Source organism: Somniosus microcephalus, chromosome 1 (assembly GCF_052327205.1).
Source record: "Somniosus microcephalus isolate GS21.2 chromosome 1, FLI_Smic_1.0, whole genome shotgun sequence".
Classification (NCBI taxonomy): domain Eukaryota; kingdom Metazoa; phylum Chordata; class Chondrichthyes; order Squaliformes; family Somniosidae; genus Somniosus; species Somniosus microcephalus.
Window position 1 is genome coordinate 53,351,463 of NC_140987.1, and position 23,177 is coordinate 53,374,639.

At 44.6% G+C, this 23,177-nt stretch overlaps 1 protein-coding gene across 1 annotated transcript in view; it reads left to right on the forward strand.

Moving 5' to 3' along the window:
* The first annotated feature begins 2,119 nt into the window (after positions 1–2,119).
* Positions 2,120–23,177, forward strand: part of snx25 (sorting nexin 25) — a 321,585-nt gene continuing 300,527 nt past the window's right edge. Inside the window, exons 1-2 of the mRNA XM_085981347.1 lie at positions 2,120–2,449; positions 2,679–3,067. Of these exons, the coding sequence (XP_085837473.1) occupies positions 2,798–3,067 (270 nt within the window). The 5' untranslated portion in view covers positions 2,120–2,449; positions 2,679–2,797. The remainder of the gene's footprint in view (positions 2,450–2,678; positions 3,068–23,177) is intronic.

Here is a 23,177-nt window from a genome sequence, read left to right on the forward strand (position 1 = left end):
CAAGTGAGTCGGTAACCAGAGGTCATAGATTTATAATAATTGGCAAAAGAACTAGCGGGGAAAAGACGAGAACTTTTTTCACACAGAGGGTGATTAAGATCTGGAACGGATGACCTGAAAGGGTGGTGGAAGCAGATTCCATAGGAACTTTCAAAAGACAATTGGATGTGTACTTGAAGAGGACTAACTTGCAGGGTTTTGGGGAAAAAGCTGGGGTGTGGGGCTAAATTGGACAGTTGTTTCAAAGAGCCAGCACAGGCAAGATGGGCTGAATGGCTTCCTTCTGTGCTATACCATTCTTTGATCATCTGCAAAATAAAATTTTGTGCATGAGCAACAGTTGGTACAATTCATTTACACATCCATAGAATTTCCATGTTAACAAAGCTCATCATCATCTCAAACTCCGGTAAACTTACTAAGCAAAACTTCCCTCCTATAAATCCATGTTGATTCACGCTTACCTTGATATGGTTTGGACCATCTGTGAGTTACACGCCTGATTTTTCTATTCTTTCCATTCACTCACATATTTCCTTTAAACATCCATAATCATTGGGAAATAAGATAAATTGTTCCTAGAAATGTATTTTGAATGCTGGATTGAGCATTGCATTGTGCTCAATTAACTTGTTAATGCTACCATGACATTGCTGTAATGCAATATGTTCATGGACTTCAGCCAGGGCTTTTAAGTATTTACTCAATCTAGTGGATCTTGTCAGCAATTAGTTGTGTGTCCCTGCTTTAACTCCTGAAGTAGCTTTCTCCTCTTGTGTGAAACCAAATTAACAAATAAATTGTAACTAAAAACCAATAACCCCTTAAATAAACCTTAACCCCTCAAATTAAAATTTGATTATTTGAACTAATTATGCACTCCAGTCCCCGCGGCGCCCACCGGTCACGAAATTGCTCGAGCGTGCCGGCGGAGACCGCGTGCTCCATCTCCAGGGCCACCCGGGCGCGAACATGGCCGCGGAAGGGCGGGAGGCAATCAGGCCGGACGACCCCCTCGACCGCCCGCTGCCTGGACCGATTAATGGCTTTCTTGGCCAGGCCCAGGAGCAGGCCCACGAGGAGGTCCTCCAACCTGCCCGCTCCCCTCCGCACGGGGTGACCGTAGATCAGGAGCGTGGGACTGAAGTGCAACCAAAATTTGAGGAGCAGCCCCTTCAAAAAATGGAAGAGGGGCTGCAACCTCTCACACCCCATATATACGTGGAACACGGACTCCTCCAGACCGCAAAACAAACAGGCGGTCCGGGAGTCCGTGAACCTATTTAAAAATCTATTGCACGGAACTGCCCTGTGCAACACCCTCCAGGCCAAGTCCCCGATAGAACAAGGGAGGACTCCCGCATAGAGAGACCCCCATTGGGGACCTCCGTCTCCTGAAGTAGCTTTCTGGTACACGAGAAGATATTCGGAGGGACCACACACAGTTTTTTAAAGATCAGCTAGGGAGGGGCGATGAAAGTGAATTTCCACTACATGAGGGCACATTGTGTTCCTTATCAACGGCGAGAACAAAATCATCATTTAGGCACACATTTTTAGTTTGACTGAACCGCCCATTTTGTATTATCAGACATTCCCTCTGGCGGAGGACTTGCAATTGTATTTGTTCCGCTGGTAATCGACTCATGTTCAATGTTAGTCTATTAGCCCAAATAAAAACAAAGCCTATGAATTGCACTTTGGGAGGAACTTGGAGAGGCAGTATAATTTAAATGGTACTATTTTGAGCAGGGTGCCTAATCCAACATTTAATGAGAGCTTCGCTTTGCTGTTTACTTAAATGCCAATATTACTGCACGGCGCAACCTTAACCATGTCTGGGAGGTACGGCTCAATCAGTGTCTATCTAGAGGCTTTTTGATTTTATTTCCATCTTGTGGGGCCCACCACCCTCACCTCTCAATGCAATGAAGGTAGGAACAGTTTACTTTTTTTAAACAAAAAATAGAAAGCGCACTCTTTCTGCAAAAACAACTGGACTGGAGTTGAAGCAACGAAGAGCCTGGTGGGACCCGCTGAGGATTGGAGCTTGACCCTTTTAAGCTGTGGTTTCCTTTCCGGATTGTGCTGACGCTGTGTGACACAGGAAACTCACGGATTGAAACTGACGGGTCATCATCGACTTGTGTCGGAGGGCGGGGAAAAACACATGCCATCTGATGGATGGCAACACAAAATCCTCGGACTTTCTCTTTCAGGTTCTTTCCCCTCCCTCCTTCTGTATGGATAGATTCACTGGGGAGATAGCTTTAAAACGAGGAGCAGCCTGGAAGTGTTTGCAGCAGACACAACAACAGCCTGAAGAATGATTTGAGAAAGCAAGACGGACCGGAACGTTTTCATTCACCGGAGACTGGCGCGTCCAAAAAAAAACATGAGAGAGAGAGAGATGACAAATCTGTGGGTTTAAGCAATTAAACGACTCAAGGTGACGAGCGATGGGTTGTTGGCTGCTTGTTCCCTAGTCCATGAGCAGAGAGACTCAGTTCCAGGGAACATGTAGAACCTGCAACAAGAGAGAGAGAGAGAGGGTTGGTTGCCCTTTTGATCTTATGTTCTTGTTTCTTTGTAATTTTGTTTTGGAAAGGTGGGGGAAGGAGTTGTGTCAATTGCAATTTTTTTTGTTTTATGTTTTTTTCCCTTTTTTCCCCCCCCAGGTGTCGCGGATTTAATTCCCTGTCTTAAGTGCCTTCTACATGTTGGCTGCAAGTGTTATGGACGTGAATGTGTTTAAAAGGAGACGGTCGAGCTTGGATTGTGTGCCGGAGGAGATGCGATGGTCACTATGTGTCCTGATGGCAGCCGCGGTTACTGTTTCCTCCTGGCCGGACTCTGCCTCTTCTTCGCCGCCTCCCTCTTCCACTCCGAGGACGAGCCTTCCTGGCTCTTCTGCAGGCTCCTCTTCTACGCCGCGCTGTCGCTGAGCAGCCTCCTGCTGGGCACTCTCCTGGTGCTGGCCAAGCAAAGCCGCCTCAAGCCGCTCCGCTTCCCCAGAGAGAAGGAGAGGTCGGTCGCCGGGGCGCCCCAGCTGCTGCGCCAGCTCACGGTAAGGTGGTGGTGGTGGGGGAAACCTGACATGCAAAGACCACACAGTCCACAAAATAAACCAAAAAAACACACCGGGGGAGGGAGGTAGGACTTAGCTTGAAACCAACACACACCCCTCCCCCCCCCCCCCCCCCGCCTCTATAATGATAAGAACCAGAGGGGAAATGAGGGGATTAAAAAAATGTACACAGCGAGTTGTGATGCTCTGGAGCGGAACCGAGGATGACTTGCTTCCACATTAAAAATGAGGCTTTGAGGGTGTCCTTGAAGCGTTTCCTCTGCCATGTCGGAGTTCTGAGTAGAGCGCTTGTTTTGGGAGTCTCGTATCGGGCATGTGGACGATGTGACCCATCGGAGCTGATCGAGCGTGGTCAAAGCTTCGATGCACTGCCTGAAAGGGCGGTGGAAGCAGATTCAATCGTAACTTTCAAAAGGGAATTGGATATATACAGCAGGGCTGTGGGGAAAGCAGAGGAGTGAGACTAATTGGACAGTTCTTCCAAAGAGCCGGCACAGGCAGAATGGGCCAAATAGCCTCCTTCTGTGCTGTATGATTCTATGGTCCTTGCATAATATACACGAGAATACAGTTGAAAATCTGTTCTGTCGGCAATAGCCACCTTTTGAGACTGTTTTCAGCTGCAAATTTCATTCATTTCTGGTTGATGTTGATATGATCAGTAGATAGGTTGGATTATGTACTGTTACATGATCTGACCAGTAGATAGGTTGGATTATGTACTGTTACATGATCTGATCAGTAGATAGGTTGGATTATGTACTGTTACATGATCTGATCAGTAGATAGGTCGGATAAGATTGGGTCCATGTAGTATTACATCTGTGTGGTATGTTCCCTAGTGGCGTAAAAAGATCGGAATTTGTGTGGGAATAGGGATTAATTTCCCACTCCACCACCTGAATCAGACACGGGCTCTGTTTTGGTATCGGGGCATGTTTTGTTCCAGAACTGATCTGGATCTATATCTAGTACCTTTTGCTCTTATCCCTCTCTCCTCCCTCTTTTACTGCTTGTTCTCTCTCCTGCCCTCTCTTTCTCCTTTTTTATTTCCATTCTCTCTTTTTCTGTACTCTCATATTTGCTTTCTCCAGTTATTGCTCCTGCTCAGTGGTTTCTCATCCGCTCTTCCCCTCTCTGGTTTATGCCGTGTTAAAATCTGCAAGCAAACACAATTAATAAATTTAAAAAAAAAAAAAAATAAACTGCATATTCTTTCTAAATGCGAATAGCTGAGGGTACTTGACTGTACAAGTGGGTAGGGTGGTGCAGGTTAATTTATTTGCTGATTCTCGGAGCCACTCTGCAGTGTAAGCAACATTTCCATGAACTGGGAGGCACCAACCGAGCTCAGATAAAGATGTAAAGGATCGATATAAATGTGAGCTGTGTTAAGTGGTCGTCCTGTGACAGAGCTAAGTGATGTATTTGGTTTTCTTTTGTGGTGTGAGAGGTTGGTAGAAAAATCAGTTCATTTCAGGAAGCTAAATCATCAAATGGGCTATAATGAACAAGATGACATCTATACAGAGGTTTTGCTTGAAGTAAAATGCTGTAGTTTAAAAACCCTGATTATATGTACAGGTATGCCCCTGAGTTCTTTTGTTGCTATCTTTTTGTAAACATCCAGTTTTGGGACGTGTGTTTTAAACTCCGTTTGGTTTGCTTCAGGCTATTGATAAGTTAGTCATACTTTAGCGTTTAAATTGAGTCATGTAGGTAACATAAGTAGACATTCTCTAAGTAGACTGGGTATTTGCAGTGCCTTTAAAGCCATTTACAACAGAGATGTCAATTCCCTCATGATCTAATGGTTTAAAATGTCATTTCCAGAGCTTTGGGTGGGAAAGCTGATGGGCAGTGGCATTGATCATGATCTTTCCTGTCATGTGTTTCAGGCAGGTGACTGTTGGATCAACAGCATTTGTTTAGCGCCTTTAGATGCAGTGAGGGAAATCGCCAGGTGAAGAGTTAGAGAGAGGGAATTCCAGAGGATTGGGGCAGGGAATGGCTGAAAGCTCTGCCACAAGTGAGGAACGGTGGGAGGAGGGTGCACAGGAGCCAGGAGTGAGAGGACCATAGGGCACAGGCTGGCACATTAGGTTGGGGGGGGGGGTACGCGGAGGGGATCGCGGTGGGAGGGTGGTAGGTGGAGGGGGTCGCGGTGGGAGGGTGGTAGGTGGAGGGGGTCGCGGTGGGAGGGTGGTAAGTGGAGGGGGGTCAGGAGGCGGCCAGGGTACCTGGAGGGGGTCGCGAGGCGGGGGGGGGTGGTGTACCTGGAGGGGGTCGTGAGGCGGGGGGGGTGTACGTGGAGGGGGTTGCAAGGTGGGGGGGGGTACGTGGAGGGGGTCGTGAGGCGGAGGGGGCGAGGCAATGGAGGGATTTGTAAATAAAGACAAGGTTTTTGCATTCATTATATTGGGAGACAGGAAACAAGTGCAGAGCAGTGAGGGCAGGGATGATGGTGAACGGGATGTTATGCGGGTGGAAGAGCTTTGGAAAAATGAGAGCCTGTATTGAAAAGAATTTGGCAGGCTGCCGAGCAGGGCATTTGAGAATTCAATGCTTGAGGTAAAAAGATGTATAATGGCTTCAGCAACAGAGGAAATAGGAAGGTAGATAATTTAGCAAGATGTGGGTATGTTGTTTTGGTGATGGATAGGATATGGGGTTTCAAGGTTAGCTAATGGTCAAATGCTAAGGGTTGAATACCAAGGTTGTATATGCTGTCTGGTTCAGCTTCAGTGAGTAGCTCGAGAGGGGGATAGAACTGGGAGAAAAGGTAAAACGTTTCTGGTGAAAGGCAAATAACACCACCACCACCAACAACAACAACTTGTATTTATATAGCGCCTTTAATGTAGTAAAACATCCCAGGGCGCTTCACAGGAGAGTTATGAAACAAAATTTGACATCAAGCCACATAAGGAGAAATTAAGGCAGATAACCAAAAGCTTGGTCAAAGAGGTAGGTTTTAAGGAGCGTCTTAAAGGAGGAAAGAGAGGTGGCGAGGTTTAGGGAGGGAATTGCAGAGCTTAGGGTCTAGACAGCTGAAGGCACGGCCACCAATGGTTGAGCGATTAAAATCCGAGATTCTCGAGGCTAGAATTAAAGGAGTGCAGATATCCTGGAGGGTTGTGGGACTGGAGTAGATTCCAGAAATAGGGAGGAACGAGGCCATGGAGGGATTTGAAAACCAAGATGAGAATCTTGAAATCGAGGTGTTGCTTAACCAGGAGCCAATGTAGGTCAGTGCGCACAGGGGTGATGGGTGAATGGGTCTTGGTGCGCGTTGGGACACGGGCAGCCGAGTTTTGGATGACCTCAAGTTTACGTAGATGGCTTTGGTTTTCCAGCTGCTCAGCGGATGCCAGTGTAATCCTAATTTTAATAGATATCATCAGCAGGCTCTGTAACCTACATGCATGTTTAATTCACTTCATATTGTTAACCTGTCATTCTTCAAGATGGCTGTGGTGCCCTTACCAGGTAGCTGTCTACAAATGGTACCATTAAGGTTGTAAATTGCATGAAAAATGTAGTGAAGAAGCTCTGCTTGTTATTCAGGAAAAATGATTGCTATAGTGATGCAAATACTAACAATTTACACACTTTCTCTCTCTCACTCTCACACACACACAAACTTTTTTTCTCACCAAGCTGCAGGATATCAGCACTGGCAACTTGTTTACATTTTTGTGCGCCCAATATTAGCTTCAGGAAGTCCCTGGTGAGGGACAGCACGGCCAGTTGTAGACTGAAATTGGCTCGGCGCTGTGACCCTCGAGCGTAGCCTTTGTGAACTTTTCCCCATTTCTCACCGCATTCCTCCGAGTGAGGTTTGATGATTTGTGACAAATGGTGGACGTTTTTTGTGTAGTGAGCTCATGCCCACAAGGAACAGTGTGAACATAAGAAATAGGAGCAGGAGTAGGCCATTCGGCCCTTCGAGCCTGCTCCGCCATTCAATGAGATCATGGCTGATCTTCTGCCTCAACTCCATTCGCCGGCCCTATCGTCATACCCCTTGATGCCTTTACTAGTCAGAAATCTATCGACTTCTATTTTGAATATACCCAATGACTGAGCTTCCACAGCCCTCTGGGGTAGAGAATTCCAAAGATTCACCACCCTCTGTGAAGACATTTCTTCTCCTCTCCGTCCTGAATGGCCTACCCTTTTATCCTGAGGCTGTGGGTCCTGGTTCTAGTCTCCCCAGCCAAGGGAAACATTCTCCCAGCATCCACCCTATCAAGCCCTGTAATAATTTTGTATGCTTCAATGAGATCCCCTCTCATTCTTCTGAATTCAAGAGAATACAGGCCTAGTTTACACAATCTCTTCTCCTACGACAGTCCCTGTGACAGTTTAAAACTTGTATGACTTATGCCTTACGGCCGGCTGAGGGAAGAAACTTGTGTCCTATCAGCGTGGGTTGAATTCAAACTCGTGTCCCAGAGTGAAAGGGTAGTGCGCCATTCAATCTCCAATTTATTTATTTTTTTTTTTTTAAAAGGACAGCTACAACCTCCCACGCTCAAAGGAGGACTCTGACTTCCAAACCTTAAACTCTTATAACTGGGTGGCCCAGCTCAGATTTTGGAATACAACCTTGCCACAGAACCCATGGCTGAGTGTGGGAAGCTGAAACTTCCCATCCTAACTCACAATCTGAACTACCTACCTGTGTCAGCTGTGGCTCAGTGGGTAGCACCCTCGCCTCTGAGTCAGAAGGTTGTGGGTTCAAGTCCCACTCCAAAGACTTGAGCACATAAAGCTAGGCTGACACTCCAGTGCAGTGCTGAGGGAGTGCTGCACTGTCGGAGATGCCGTCTTTCGGATGAGATGTTAAACCGAGGCCCCATTTGCGCTCTCAGGTGGACGTAAAAGATCCCATGGCACTATTTCGAAGAAGAGCAGGAGAGTTACCACCGGTCAATATTTATCCCTCGAGGGTCACAGCGCAGAGCCAATATCACTCTACAACTGGCCAACAGAACAAAAACAGATTATCTGGTCATTATCACTTTGCTGTTTGTGGGAACTTGCTGTGTGTAAATTGGCTGCCGCGTTGCCCACATTACAACAGTGACTGTACTTCAAAAAGTACTTCATTGGCTGTAAAGTGCTTTGCGACGTCCAGTGGTCGTGAAAGGCGCTATAGAAATTGTTGGGTGAAAATAAATTCACATCTAATCTGTGGTAAAGTAAAAGGTGCAGTTTATTGAAAACAGCTCTGGGAGAAGCGTCTCAGACCCCGTGGTCTGTGCGAGCACCTTCTCCCCGATCAAAATTCACAAGCTTATATACAGTACAAGACTGGAGCACACCAATAGCCGTTATTACATTACTTATAATTGGGCCGGATTGGCCAAGGAATATTCCTTCAAAAACAACCTAATTATAACTTTACATCGTTAGCTAAGCCCCTTCTTTCAGTTCTGTCTTTTATCTAAGTTTGTCCAGTTATCTGGATCGCAGGGTCCATTCTTGCTTCATCGTGGCTTCGGCTGATCACGAGTCAGTGACTCATGATTGGACATGGCTCAAAGGTTAATCAAATATACCTTATATACATCCGCGTGACAGTTGTTACTTCGTAACCTGATTGTTCTGCAAATGTTAACCTTGTTATTGCAGCTTCTCATATCTCCACATGCTTAATCACTTTTGTAGTTCAGTTTCTGACCATCTGTTCCATTTGTGGTTTCAACCGAAACTAGGTTGTCCTGCTGTGTCGTTTGACTGCAACATTCAACTGGCTCAAATCCCAACCCTTCAGAAATTTTCTCTTTCTTTCTTTCTTTCTTTCTTTTTTTCTCTTTCTCTCTTTCTCTCTTTCTCTCTTTTTCTCTCTCTCCCCTCACAGACTTTGGCTGGAAGCCAGAAGGAGTAAACCAACGCCCCATGATTACATTAATGCCATTGATCTGGAAAGAGGCTTGCATAGGACTGAAAATCTTGCTGGGTGTGCCAGCCCGCTTTCCAGTCTGGTGTGGTGAAGAGCTCTCGGATACACCAGTCACAAGTGGGTTCAGAGTGGAACTCGCTGCCTGAAAGGGTGGTAGAGGCAGGAACCCTAACCACATTTAAAAAGTACTTGGCTGTGCACTTGGGATGCTGTAATCTGCAGGGCTACGGACCAAGAGCTGGGAAGTGGGATTAGGCTGGCTAGCTCTTTGTTGGCCGGCGCAGACACGATGGGCCGAAATGGCCTCCTTCCGTGCTGTAACTTTCTATGATTCTAGAACCTGGCATGGCGGGGGCATCACTAGGCTCGGCCAGCTCCTTCACGAGGATGAGATCTTGTCCCCTCCGCAATTAATGGACAAATTCCATCTTACTCAGTGGGATATGTCCAGGTATCTCTAAATCAACACTTTCTCCCAGAGGTGGCGACACTGGTAACTTCAGTGAGAGCTGCCCTCTCTGCAGCTAATAGTTATCAACCCTCAGACACTTATACATCTACCTTTGCTCGCAACATTGCACTTACCCCACACTTGATCGAACCCACAGAAAGGAGCATATGTGTGTTCAAGGTCATCAATTAATGAAGGGGAATCTGGAATAAATCCTCACAATCATCACTTGCAGTAAAATATGTGAGGGTCAACTCAAACACAAACGTAATCGATTCTGCCCCTCCCTGTCAGATGAATGCTGGAGGGAATGTGATCTGGGTGCATTCTTGCACGCACCTACTTCTGTACCTAAACCCAACGATTCTGGAAAATAACCTGGGATGCTACAAAGGCCAGTATCTGTATAGGCATTCCCTTCGACCCACTTTCCTGTCTGCCAGGGGTGTGGAATCTGCCTGAGATCCACAGACTAACAGCATTTGCAGATAGTGGCAAGAAGTTACAGCCCTGTGCTATGGTGAAACCTTATCCTATAATACACCTATGGGACATATGCTAGTCAGAGCACATGATATACAACTTCCACCTAGAAATGGGAAAGTACCAAGAATTCTGGAGGCGTGCATAATAAGTCCCCTCATAAACTCAACAACGCACCCTGCCAATGTGAGCACACAGCCATTCATTTCCAGCTTTACAGAAATTGTGACCCAATCCAACTACACCTGCAGAAAAGGTAAGATAGATCCGAAATAACAACAGAAGATGCTGGAAAAACTCAGCAGGCCAGGCAACATCCGTGGAGAGGGAAATAGAGTCAATGTTTCAGGTTGAAACCCTTCTTCAGAACTGAGGAAAAAAAGGCAGGAAATGAAACAGATTAAAAGGCAGTTTGGGGGCTGCCCCATTTCCCAGCCCCATCCCAAAAGGATGTGATTGCTTTGGAGAGGGTGCAGAGAAGATTCACCAGGATGTTACCTGGGATGGAGCGCCTCAGCTATGAAGAAAGACTAAACAGGCTGGGGTTGTTTTCCTTGGAGCAAAGAAGGCTGAGGGGGGACCTGATTGAGGTGTACAAAATGATGAGGGGCATAGATAGGGTAGACAAAGAGGAACTTTTCCCCTTAGTAGGGGGGTCAATAACAAGGGGGCATAGATTCAGGGTAATGGGCAGGAGATTTAGAGGGGATTTGAGGAGGAACTTTTTCACCCAGAGGGTGGTTGGAATGTGGAACTCAATGCCTAAAAGGGTGGTAGAGGCAGGAACCCGCACAACATTCAAGAAGCATTTGGATGAGCACTTGAAATGCCATTGCATACAAGGCTATGGACCAAATGCTGGAAAATGGGATTAGACTGGACAGGGATGGATGGGCGGCGCAGACACGATGGGCCGAAGGGCCTCTTTCTGTGCTGTAAAACTCTATGACTCTATAACTGCCTTTTAATCTGTTTCATTTCCTGCCTTTTTTTCTCCGTTCTGAAGAAGGGTTTCGACCTGAAACGTTAACTCTGTTTCTCTCTCCACAGATGTTGCCTGGCCTGCTGAGTTTTTCCAGCGTCTTCTGTTGTTATTTCGGATTTCCAGCATCCGCAGTATTTTGCTATCGTAAGATAGATCCTTTGTGCTATGTACGACTTTGCTGCCCTGATCCTGAAGAACGTTAAACTGCTGAACGATCATGTGCCATAAATGTTCCCTGTTGTAAATGCTGTACAGTATTTAAGAATATAAATCGCTACTATAAGAGTGGAAAAAAGTGTTTTTTCTCTTTTGTGGGTGGAAAAAAAGCCAAATTTGTTTATACCTTGACCATTTACTGTTTTAATTTGAAATCCGTTTAAAGATTGGCTTCTTGAAATAAAATCCTTTTATAAACAACAAAAATTAGGAATTTCACTCCTATTACTGGTTAACAGGAGCCTATCTGCTGTCTTCTGCAGAATATGTGGAAGAGACCACTGATTACTCTGTAATCTCCATCATGTGTCTGGGACATTGGGTGCAAGTGAAGAGGGTATAATTGATGTGATGCAAAGCTTCCCTTATTCTTGATTTTAGTGCTCCTCCAATTGGCCTCTTGTGCAACCCCAATTTTAATCGCTCCACCATTGGCGGCCATGGCTTCAGCTGCCTGGCCTTAAGCTCCTTAAACCTATCCACCTCTCTTCCTCTCCTTTTTTAAGACGTCTTTAAAACCTACCTCTGACCAAACTTTTGGTCCTGACCTGTCCTAATATCTCCTTATGTGGCCCGGTGACATTTTTTGATTATGCTCCGGTGAAGTGCCAGCGCTATATAAATGCAAGTTGTAGTTGTTGCTGGTAGATGCAGTGTGGAGCGGACAACCTGCACTTCTTTTAAGATGATCGTTTGGAGAAAATAACTTGATATATTGAAAGACGTGCTTCAATAATGTTAGGGGCATTGAATGTTACCGTTTATAACACTCCAAGGAGGTAGTCGACGCGTGTAGGAACTTAACCTAACGTAGATGGAAATTATTCTCGGTTATGGCTAGAGCTCACGGGGGGGTGTTTGTGGAAACCATAGTATTGTAAAGGACAGACGTAGGTTCACCCTAGATATCTAATGCTCTTTTGTCACTGTCTGACTTCTCAGTCTCCCTGGGTTTGACTTTTGTTTTTGATGTAAATGTAGAAGGTGTCATCTTGAATGGTACGATTGGATACATCCTTTGCCTAAAGATTGGGAGAGGTGTCCGAGACTTGTCATGTTTGGGGAGATGTGTGAATTGTAGCAAAGGGGGAAGTAAGAAGTGCAAGTGGGATTTTGTTTTGCAAATGGGATTATTAGAGTACTTTAGTACACTTTTACCACAAATTGATATTAAGGACGGAGTATGATCTAATTAAAAATGGAATTGGCTAAGTATTGGAAAAAGAAAAATATAGAAGGATTCAGGAAATGGGATTGGAGTGAATAGCTTTAGTTGAAGTGCTAGCACAGGCGTGATTGTCTGGGTGGCTTTCTTCTGTGCTGTAAGTTCTACAATCCTATAGCATTATAATAGCCCAGGTAATCTCCGTGAGCACGCAATGCTAGCTCTTCTTGAGAAGGAATGAGGAGGTGACAACATTCCCTCTCAGTAGTCAATGGGGCCATGTATCCATTCAACTATGGAAATCCATCCAACATGTTCTGCCATAGATTATACAAGCATTTGTGGTCCACCATGCACTGAGGCACCAAGTAGAGAGAGAGAAAAATCAAGAGTGTCACCCTGGTCTATCCTTTCACTATTCCTTGTTTGAATACTAGATCAATTGTTAATTTTATATCGGAGATTGATAGCTTTCTGTTAACTTAAGGGATATGGGCCAAAGGCAGGCATATGGAGTTAGGTTGCCGATCAACCATTGACTGGCGGAGCAGGCTCGAGGGGCTGAATGGCCTACTCCTGTTCCTATGAGTAGTATTTGGCAGAAGCTTACAAGCAGGTCACCCTCATAACCAGGGATGGTATGGTACAAGAAATTACAGATTTTGGAAATAATTTTTTGAAAAATAGGAGTCTCTCCCTCCCTTTAAAAGAAAATGGCCACTTGGTGTTTGGGTAGTTGGAGACATTTGAGTTATATGGGTGACCTCTTGCTATCTCCAGAAGGTAGATGATCGGTCATTGTAGATCCATGGCTGTGTTGTGTACTTTGGCGCTTATAATAAAGAATAGTAATTGTAAGGATGCCAATTGCATGCACCAGTTAGATCAGCCATGCTGTCCATCTAGCCACGCCATCTTTAGCCATTTGTAGGAAAAAGCTTTCAGGAATTGCAGGTTACAGGCAAATTTAAGTCTAAATGGTCCTTTTGAATGAAAATGATTGCCTAATAACACAGGGAGGCAGTGGATATACATATTGGCTACACTTGATAGTGCACTGGGTCAGAGTTCCCTACTACTTACGGTAGTACTCTTGCCAGTATATTTTGGGCTGATTTTACGACTGATAATGAATTTGTATCTTTTTCGCTCCGTATCTAGTAGTTTCTTATCCATGGTCAGAAACTGAACATAAAAGATTTCTCATGAAAATATGTTAGTTTATAGGAAGCACGTGCTCTCCAAGGGGTTCTTTTTTGGTGACCTAGCTGGCGTGTGACAAACTGCCTTTTAAAGGGGCCAAACTTTGCTGTGAGCGGCGAACAATCGGCGCTAGGCGTTTGTTAGACTTGCACTTGCCCATAGACTTTCCATGGGGTTTTGCACGCCAAGTTGCCGTCAGCGGGACATCCAAATGGCGCAGCGCCCTCGACAGGGCATCTGGGACCTGTGAACCGGGCAAGCAACTGTGCATCTCCTTAACCAATCAGATTGAAGAATCGTTATTGAGCAGTGCATAAGTTAGAATATTGAATTCAATGTCAAATCAGGTACAGAAGAGAGGGAAAGAAAGATTGGATTGAGAGAGCGCGATAAAAGAGACAAAGAAAAAGTAAAAAAGACTTTAAAAAATAATCTCCAACAATAATTAAAAGCTGAAGGTATGAGACTCCACACTTGTAATTAAGACTTACCACACCGTTAAAAGGGTACTTAGACTGGAATGGCAAGCCCTAACTTTCTGCGTTGAGTTTAGTCCGTACAGGAGCTTCATGCCATTCGGCCAGACGGCGAGATACCCGTTTTCACGCCGCTTACGGAGGAGCGGCACATCTTGGACAGCAATCTCCGGATTTTCGAGATTAACTGTGCAACTCCGCTCACCGGAAATTTCTGTCCGATTTGCGCATAAATAATTGTTAGTGCCCTCAGCCTCACCGTTATTTTCACAGCAAAATCGGGCCCAAGTTGATTGATTTATCTTATGGGAGAGAAAGAAAAATAACTTGCAAGTCCAGGAGTAAATATTTACAATACCCAAGTACTGTCTGCTTTCAATTTTCTGAAACACATTTCTTATATTTTTGATGTTCACTATTTGCAAACACTTTAGATAAGTCAGTGTCCTGGAATTAGAATAATTCCTTATTGAAGGGATTGCATTAGTGTGACTATCTTGCTGCAATATTGCAATGCATTTTAGATGGTGATATGTAGTTATATACAGTGCCTGAACAAAGTGTCAGTATATCCACGTACTATCCCTTAGTGCCGTAGTTGCACATTGTTCTCGTACCTTGTGTTGTATGACATTGTCTGGTGGCTTGCCGATCAGTGATGGCATTGGCCTTGACTTATCTTTTTCAAAACAGGCTTCATTGACTCCATGATTAAGCTGTGAGATGGGCCCATCTAATTCCTGCAGGAGTGAAATTGAAGTCCTGCCTGTGCATGCAGTGAGACTGCTGTTAGAGACACCACAGCAGTTTTTTTTTGATGTACTGTATTTTTGTGACTGCTGATTCATTTTAGGATTGTAATGTGTAAAGGCACCTTGGATGGTTATCTGTATATTTCCAAATGAAAACCCCTTCTTTACCCTTCAGCCAAAAAAGTTAAAGTGACGGTGTTTTTCCCATAAATCTGGCATAATGTGATTATGCACATACTTCTGAAGCTGGCTGTGTTATATGCCATTAGATGTATGCACATGTAGAATTACTTTTCCCAGGCATTTTTGTATAAATCTTGCCTTCCATTTGCTGCTTTATTTTAAACAAGACCTGATTTCCTTCACCAATTTCCCCCCCCCCCCCCCCCCCCCCCCCCTTCCCGCCTTGGATTTCAAATAATATCGGAAGAGGAATTAAATCCACTTCAAACGCGTCCTAGGACCAGCAATATGTACCTTCTTTAAATTCTCCATCCTTTTTCTGCCCATTTTCTCACCACCTCCTCTCTGGATTGGCGTCGACTCCTTGTCAAGGTGTGGTTTTTGCACAGGCCTGGTTGTCTTCTGATACTTTGCTCAAGTGGCCATTCTTCATGTGAACCTAGGCAATGAGTGTTACCAGGCTATTTACTAATGGAGCAGTAACTGCACTGAGCCAGACCCCTGTTCTCGCCCCACGCGTACACTACCAGCAGGGTTCGATGAATAGCGACTAGAAGCTGAGCCTTCGGCTGATTTTTCTCCCCCCCCCCCCCCCCCCCCCATGCCCAGTGAACTCAATTATTGATCCTCCGACTACCATCCTGGCTGAGATCAGCTAACGGCCTTCCTTCCCTATTTAGCTCGTCTGCTCCCATTCTGTGCCAGCTTATCCATTGGGTGATAATATATAGCCATTATTTGAAGTGTATATTAAATTGCTACAGACACTGACATCAATTGTTTATTTCTGCTTGCCTGAGTGACATCTGCTGAAATGAATCTGTTGCATTTACATGCAGTAAATATGTATTTTATGAAAAATAAGTTGAATTACTTTATTCTGTATAAGCACATCGAGTTATCTTTAATGAGAAGAATTTTGTGTGCAATATCGTCAGTGTTTCTATTGCATCAAATGTGAGCACCTTTTCCTAAAGCGATAGGAATAAACACAGAAAATGCTGGAAATACTCAGCCGGTCAGGCAGCATCTGTGAAGAGAGAAGCAGAGTGAACGTCTCGGCACAACGACCTTTCGTCAGCATTCACAGTATTTTGCTTTTCCGAAAAGATAGGATAGCGATTCAGTGACGTGTTCATTGAGACATGTTTTGTTTGGTTTCTCTATGGATTTTAGCAATAGCATATCTCCTGAAAGATTTATGTGAAAGACCAACCTCTATTGGCCTTGTCTTCTTGTAGGTAGTGAGACTATCGTGCAGTAAACAGGTTTGGAGAATTGTATATCATCTACAATGGACTTGTTTAAGTTACCTTGTTCCCGTTCTGGTGACAGGTCACCAACCTGACACGTTAACTCTATTTCTCTCTCCACGGATGCTGACTGACCTGTTGAGTATTTCCAGCATTTTCTGTTTTTGTTTAAGTTAAGGTAATGCAGCTCTGATTACTTATGTCTGCACTCTGAAGGATCTACATGAACCATCAAGCTTTGAGGGGAGAGTCCTGCCAGTGCAGTCTTTGGATTTGTCCATGCACTGATGTTTGTGCAAGTGCCAAACACCATCTCATCTGTTAATTGTTGCTATTGATTTGTAATGCTAAGGTGTTCCAGAAGTGAGGATCTCCCTCTTCTTGGCAAGGCTTGATCACTTGTATGTATTGAGCGAATGTCAGAAATGTTTAGCTTTTGAAGTTTAAGTTGAGGGAATGCACCTTAGCAGTGACTCTGTTTTGGATGTAGAAATAGCAGGCCCTATTAGAACCATTGGAGTTTACAGCACACAACAAGGCCATTTGGATCATGGCGTCTGTGCCAGCTTTGCTAGAGCAATCCAAAATAATCCCACAGCCTTCCTTGTTCCCCATAGCCCAGCACCTTTGCTTCAAATATTCAAATTTCCCTTAAAAGCAGAAATGGTTTTGCCTCAACCACTTCCTGTGGCAAAGCAGTCTATGCTGTAGAAACCATATGTAGAGAGATTTCTCCTAACTCCTCTTTTCACTCTTAATTATTTTAAATTGATGACTTCTTGTCATTGACTCTCCAACCAGAAGAAATATCCTTTCCCTATTTACCCAATCTATCAAAACCTTTCATTATTTAAAAAAATCTTATAAATCTCCCCTTAACCTTCTCTGCACCAGTCCCAGTAGCTCAAGTCTCTCCAAGATGCTATAATTTCCCATCCCTGCTGTCATCCTGGTGAAACTATGCTGTACGCTCTCTGCGACTTTAGTGTCCTTTCTATAATGGGGTGCTTAAAACTGCACACAATACTCCAACTGTGGCCTAACCATTGCCTTGTACAAATGTAGCACTGGTTGTTTAGACTTGTACTCTATGATCCTATCTGTAAATCACAAAATGTTGTTTGCCTTTTATGGCTTTTTCTATTTGCACGTGTAAGGAATTCTAGTCGAATTCTAGGTTCACTCACTGCCTTCAGTGTCTTTCCATTTGAGTGTACGACTCACATTTTGTGAGGAAAAACAAGGAATGGATCACATTTATACCAAAGGCAAAAGCGGACCTAACACTGACCCCTGGGGCGTATCAAAGCCTTTGGAGACTTGTACAGTTGCGAGGAATGTTTTTCTTGGTGTTAGTTTGAACTAGTTGAGTTTCTTCTGATGCTGATAACGTTGCTGTTGTCTTCTGTGAACTGAACCGAAGCCTTAGCTCACATCAGTGAGAGATCTTACAAAAAACTTTTCTTAAAAGAATTTTTTTTTTAAACTGTTGAACCAATTTAAAGTAAAATATTTTAAGTGCTCTGATCAATAGTTTCATGCAAGGGTCCATAAATTAAAAGAAGTGCAGTCTGAGGTCTAAGAAGTATGCGCTGTTAGAAGATCATATTGATGCCCGAGGATTTTATCTTCTGTTTGTGCACTTGTGACACACAGGATTAAAATTAATCAGTGTAGGTTTTTAAAAAGTCTGACTTTTATTCAGTAAATGACAATTGATATAGTGCTATTTAGGTTAATAGAGTTGGGGTTATATGTGCCAAAATAATCAAATGCTTTGTAAGAGGAGTTGATGATGTTTGACACTTGGGATAGTGTTTATCTCTTGTGCAGGCAATGGAGATGTAGGGGAAGATCCAGCTGTCTGTTCCAACCATGGATCAGCAGTCCTGTTGTAGTTAAAATGGTGCATTTTTAGTTGCAGCGAATTGCCATGTTGTGTCAAATTTTGTCTGCTAACGCCCCTGTGGAGCACCCTGGAATGTTTTTACTATGTTAAAGGAGCTATATAAATGCAAGTTGTTGTTGTGTCATCTGAAAAATCCTACTATAAACTGCAACAGAGAGGTCAGGTTGCTTGTCACTGGCAAATGCATTGTTTTTATTACCATATAAGGAATGTGTGCAGCACATTCTAAAGTAGCACTTTATAAATATTTTCTTTTGAAAAGCTCTTCAAGGCATTTCCCCACAATTTAATTGAAGAGCTCAGTAGTTGAAACTGCATTTTTCTTGTGCTGGGTCCAAGAGAGAAGTGGGATGAGTCCCAAAATGTGTCCTTTCCTTGGCTGTTCTCTTCAATCATCCCGATTCATGTTAAAGGAGCTGTATGTGACAATTCACAAAATGGTGGCGGCGGCAGCGCTGAAATTGTGAATCTCCATTTCATTAATATAGGAAAAAACCTACAAAATAATTGGAAACGGACAACTATTATTGCAATCTATACCAAGCATGCAGGGGCAAGAGAACTGGAACTCAGGAGAAAAATATAGGAAATTGCAAAAACAGCTGCAGAGATACTTTGGAGGAGCAAAAGGAGGTGGTTGGGATGTGCCTAGCAAGATGGCACTGTGATAAACTTGCAATCGCGTCTCATCACTGCAGCTGATCCACAGGGAGGCGAGTCTGACTGCATTAGGAAATGATTCCTGTATTATTTTAAAAGAAGGGTTGTCTGATTTATAAAAGCTGTATTGAAAAATAATGGGGCTTGATGACTGGAGATATACTGCCAGCTTGACGCGGTGCAAAAGCACAGCAATGCAAAAGTACGAGGATAATTCAGGAGTCAGTCCAGAGCTGACTCCTTAACTGGTGTGAAACTCCCTCCAGGAGGTTGTCCCACTCTGCTTGCACTTGGCACTGGGTGGATTATAACTCCAGCCTCACCTTTTTATATTATTTTGGTAAAGCAAAATAAATTGGATTTATGTATTCTAATGAAAGCTTGCAGCACTAATTTCCATACCAAGTGGCTGTGTCTTGTGTTGCCTACAGTGATTTGTAGCAGAATTAAAAATGCATTGATGAAAGATCCTTGTTAAAAATGCAAGATATTGACACTTGAAATTGCGTAGGCAATTCCACAGCTTATTTATTTGTCTGGAATCCTTCTACGACCAGTAAATGAACTGGGGGAAGGCATAATTAGCAGTTGCTGTGATCAACCTTGTGCTGCTCCAACAGATTAGAAAATTAAAAGTGCATGGGCAGTATTTAACACAGTAGAGGGACAGTATCATTTTTGTGTTTTGACCCTAAAGATTAAGACCATCCACTCAATTGTCTGTGCTGCGTCCCCTCCCCCTTCCTCTTTCCCGAAAGGCAAACCTCCCCCAAGGCTCTGATCTCATGTCTTTCTCTAGTGTCTCTTCCATCTCCCTCATACATCTGATAGGGATTTCTGTACATGGACCCCTAAATCTCTGCTCATACATAGTTCCTAGCTTCTTACCATTTAGAAAATATTCTGATCTATCTTTCTTGAGTTCAAAGTGAATAACCTCGCACTTCCCCAGACTGAACTCCATCTACCACAGTTTTGCCCACTCACTTAATCTACCATGTCCTCTTTAAGCTCTTCTTGTCCATGAGCCCCACACGCCCTTTGACTCCATTCCCGATAAACTGCTGACCATCTAACTTCCCTTCTTGGCTTCCATGCTAGCTGACATGGCAAATGGTTCCCTCTGCTCAGAGATACATTTCCCCCTTCCTGAGACAAACCCACTTTCAACCCCTTGCAAACGATTGCCCTCTCTTCCACCTCCTTTTTCCTCAAAGTCCTTGAATATCCAAATATGTGCCAGTCTTTTCCATGTTTAAATCTTTCCAATCAGGTTTCTGCCCCTGCCACAGCATTGATGCAGCTCTAATCAAAGGTAGTTCCTGTGAATATGACCATGGTACATTTTTCCTCCTCTTCCTCCTTGACCTCTCTGTAGCCTTTGACATGGTCGACCACGCTATCCTCCAATGCCTCCTCTTCGTTGTCCAGCTCAGTAGTCGGTCTTGTTTGTTTGGTTCCACTCTTAACTATCCAATCATAGCTAGAGCAGTTTTTGCAATGGCTTTTGAAAGGATATACTTGCCATAGAGGGAGTACAGCGAAGGTTCACCAGACTGATTCCTGGGATGGCAGGACTGTCGTATTAGGAGAGATTGGGTCGAATAGGCCTGTATTCACTAGAGTTTAGAAGAATGAGAGGAGATCTCATTGAAACGTCTAAAATTCTGACACGGCTAGACAGACTGGATGCAGGGAGGATGTTTCCACTGGCTGGGGGGGTCTGGAACGAGGGGCCACAGTCTCAGGATATGGGGTAGGACATTTAGGACTGAGATGAGAAATTTCTTCACTCAGAGGTTGGTGAACCTGTGGAATTCTTTACCGCAGAAGGCTGTGGAGGCCAAGTCACTGAATATATTTAAGAAGGAGATAGATAGATTTCTAGACATAAAAGGCATCAAGGGGTATGGGGAGAGAGCGGGAATATGGTATTGAGATAGGATCAGCCATGATCATATTGAATGGCGGAGCAGGCTCGAAGGGCCGAATGGCCTACTCCTGCTCCTGTTTTTCTATGTTTCTTCTCTTCCCACTCCTGTACCGTTACGTCTGGCGTCCTCCCAAGGATCTATCCTTGGCTCCCTCTTCCTCATCTACGTGCTGCTCCGAAGACATGTGATCAGCTTCCAAGTGTACATTGACAACATTGTGCTCTACCGCTCCACTGCCCCTCTGTCTGTCCACTGCCTCTGTGCTGTCAGCTTGCTTGTCTGACATACAGTTTTGTATGAGTTGCAGTTTCCTCCAGTTAAATATTGGTAAAGCTGAAATCATTGATTTAGTGTCGGCAACAAACTCCATACCTTCACCACCAATTACAACCCCCTCCCCAGCCACTGTCTCAGATTGATTTGGACAATTTGCAGTTTTGGCATCCTATCTGACCCCCAGCCTGAGCTTTCGACCCCATATCTTCTCCATCACTTAAGTCCACCTACTTCCACCTCCATAACATCTCCCGTCTTCGCACCTCCTGCAACCCGCTGCTGCTGAAACTCTCCCTGGCTCTGTCATCTCAAGACCCAAATATTGCAGTGCTCACTTGGCTATCTTTCAACCTTCACCTTCCAGAAAATTCAGCTCAACCAAAATCCTACCTGTATCCCATCCTGCAACAAGTCGCACTCGCTCATCGCTGTTCCCATGGATTGGAGGGTAGCTAACGTTACCCCACTACTCAAAAAAGGTGGTAGAGAGAAAACGGGGCATTATAGACCAGTATGCCTGACATCGGTAGTGGGGAAAATGCTAGCGTCCATTATAAAAGATGTAATAGCAGAGCACTTGGAAAACAGTGACAGGATCGGACAAAGTCAACATGGATTTACAAAAGGTAAATCATGCTTGACTAATCTACTGGAATATTTTGAGGATGTAATTGGTAGAATAGATAAGGGAGAACCAGTGGATGTGGTGTATTTGGACTTTCAGAAGGCTTTCGATAAGGTCCCGCATAAGAGATTAGCGTGTAAAGTTAAGGCACATGGGATTGGGGGCAAGGTACTGACTTGGATAGAGAACTAGTTGGCAGACAGCAAGCAAAGAGTTGGAATAAGCTGGTCTTTTTCCGAGTGGCGGGCAGTGACTAGTGGGGTACCGCAGGGATCGGTCCTTGGACCCCAGCTATTCACAATATATATTAATGATCTAGACGAGGGAACTAGATGTAATATCTCCAAGTTTGCAGATGACACAAAGCTGGGTGGGCGTGTGTGCTGTGAGGAGGATGCAGAGAAACTCCAGTAAGATTTGGTCAGGTTGGGTGATTTGGCAGATGCAGTAAAATGTGGATAAATGCGAGGTTATCCACTTTGGTGGCAAAAACAGGAAGGCAGATTATTATCTGAACGGCAATAGATTGGGAAAAGGGGAAGTGCAACGAAACCTGGGTGTCCTTGTGCACCAGTCGCTGAAGGTAAGCATGTAGGTGCAGCAGGCGGTTAAGAAGGCAAATGGTATGTTGGCCTTCGTAGCAAGAGGGTTCGAGTACAGGAACAAGGATGTCTTGCTACAGCTGTACAGGGCCTTGGTGAGACCACACCTTGAGTATTGTGTGCAGTTTTGGTCACCTTATCTGAGGAAGGATGTTCTTGCCATGGAGGGAGTGCAGCGAAGATTCACCAGACTGATACCTGGGATGGCAGGAATGACGTATGAGGAGAGATTGGGTCGATTGGGCTTATACTCGCTGGAGTTTAGAAGAATGAGAGGGGATCTCATTGAAACTTATAAAATTCTATCAGGACTAGAAGGACTAGATGCAGGAAGAATGTTCCTGATGGCGGGGGAGTCCAGAACCAGGGGTTCACAGTCTAAGGATAAGGGGTAAGCCATTTAGGACTGAGATGAAGAGGAATTTCTTCACCCAGAGAGTAGTGAACCTGTGGAATTCTCTACCACAGAAGGCAGTTGAGGCAAATTCATTAAATATATTCAAGAAGGAGTTGGATATATTTCTTAAGGCTAAAGGGATATGGGGAGAAGGGAGGGACAGGGTACTGAATTTTGATGATCAGCCATGATCGCATTGAATGGTGGAACAGGCTTGAGGGGCCGAATGGCCTACTCCTGCTCCTATCTTCTATGTCCTTTCTGATCTACATTGGCTCCCGGCCCCCCAATGCCTCCAATTTAAAATTTTCATCCTCTTGTTTAAATCTCTCCATGGCCTTTCCCCTCCCTATCTCTCTAACCACCTCCAGCATTGCAACCCAACCTTTCTGCCCCTGCCTGCAAAACCGGGAACTCGCTGACTTGTGAATTCTACCCTCCCTTTGCCCAAACATTGGCGGCCGTGCTGTAGCCCACCTAGACCCCATGTGTTGGAATTCCCTCCCTAAACCCCTTGCCTCACCAGCTCCCTGAACTGCTTTAAGATCCTCCTCTAAACCCACATATTCAACCAAGCGTTTGGTCTCGCCTCGTCTTATCTCTGCCTC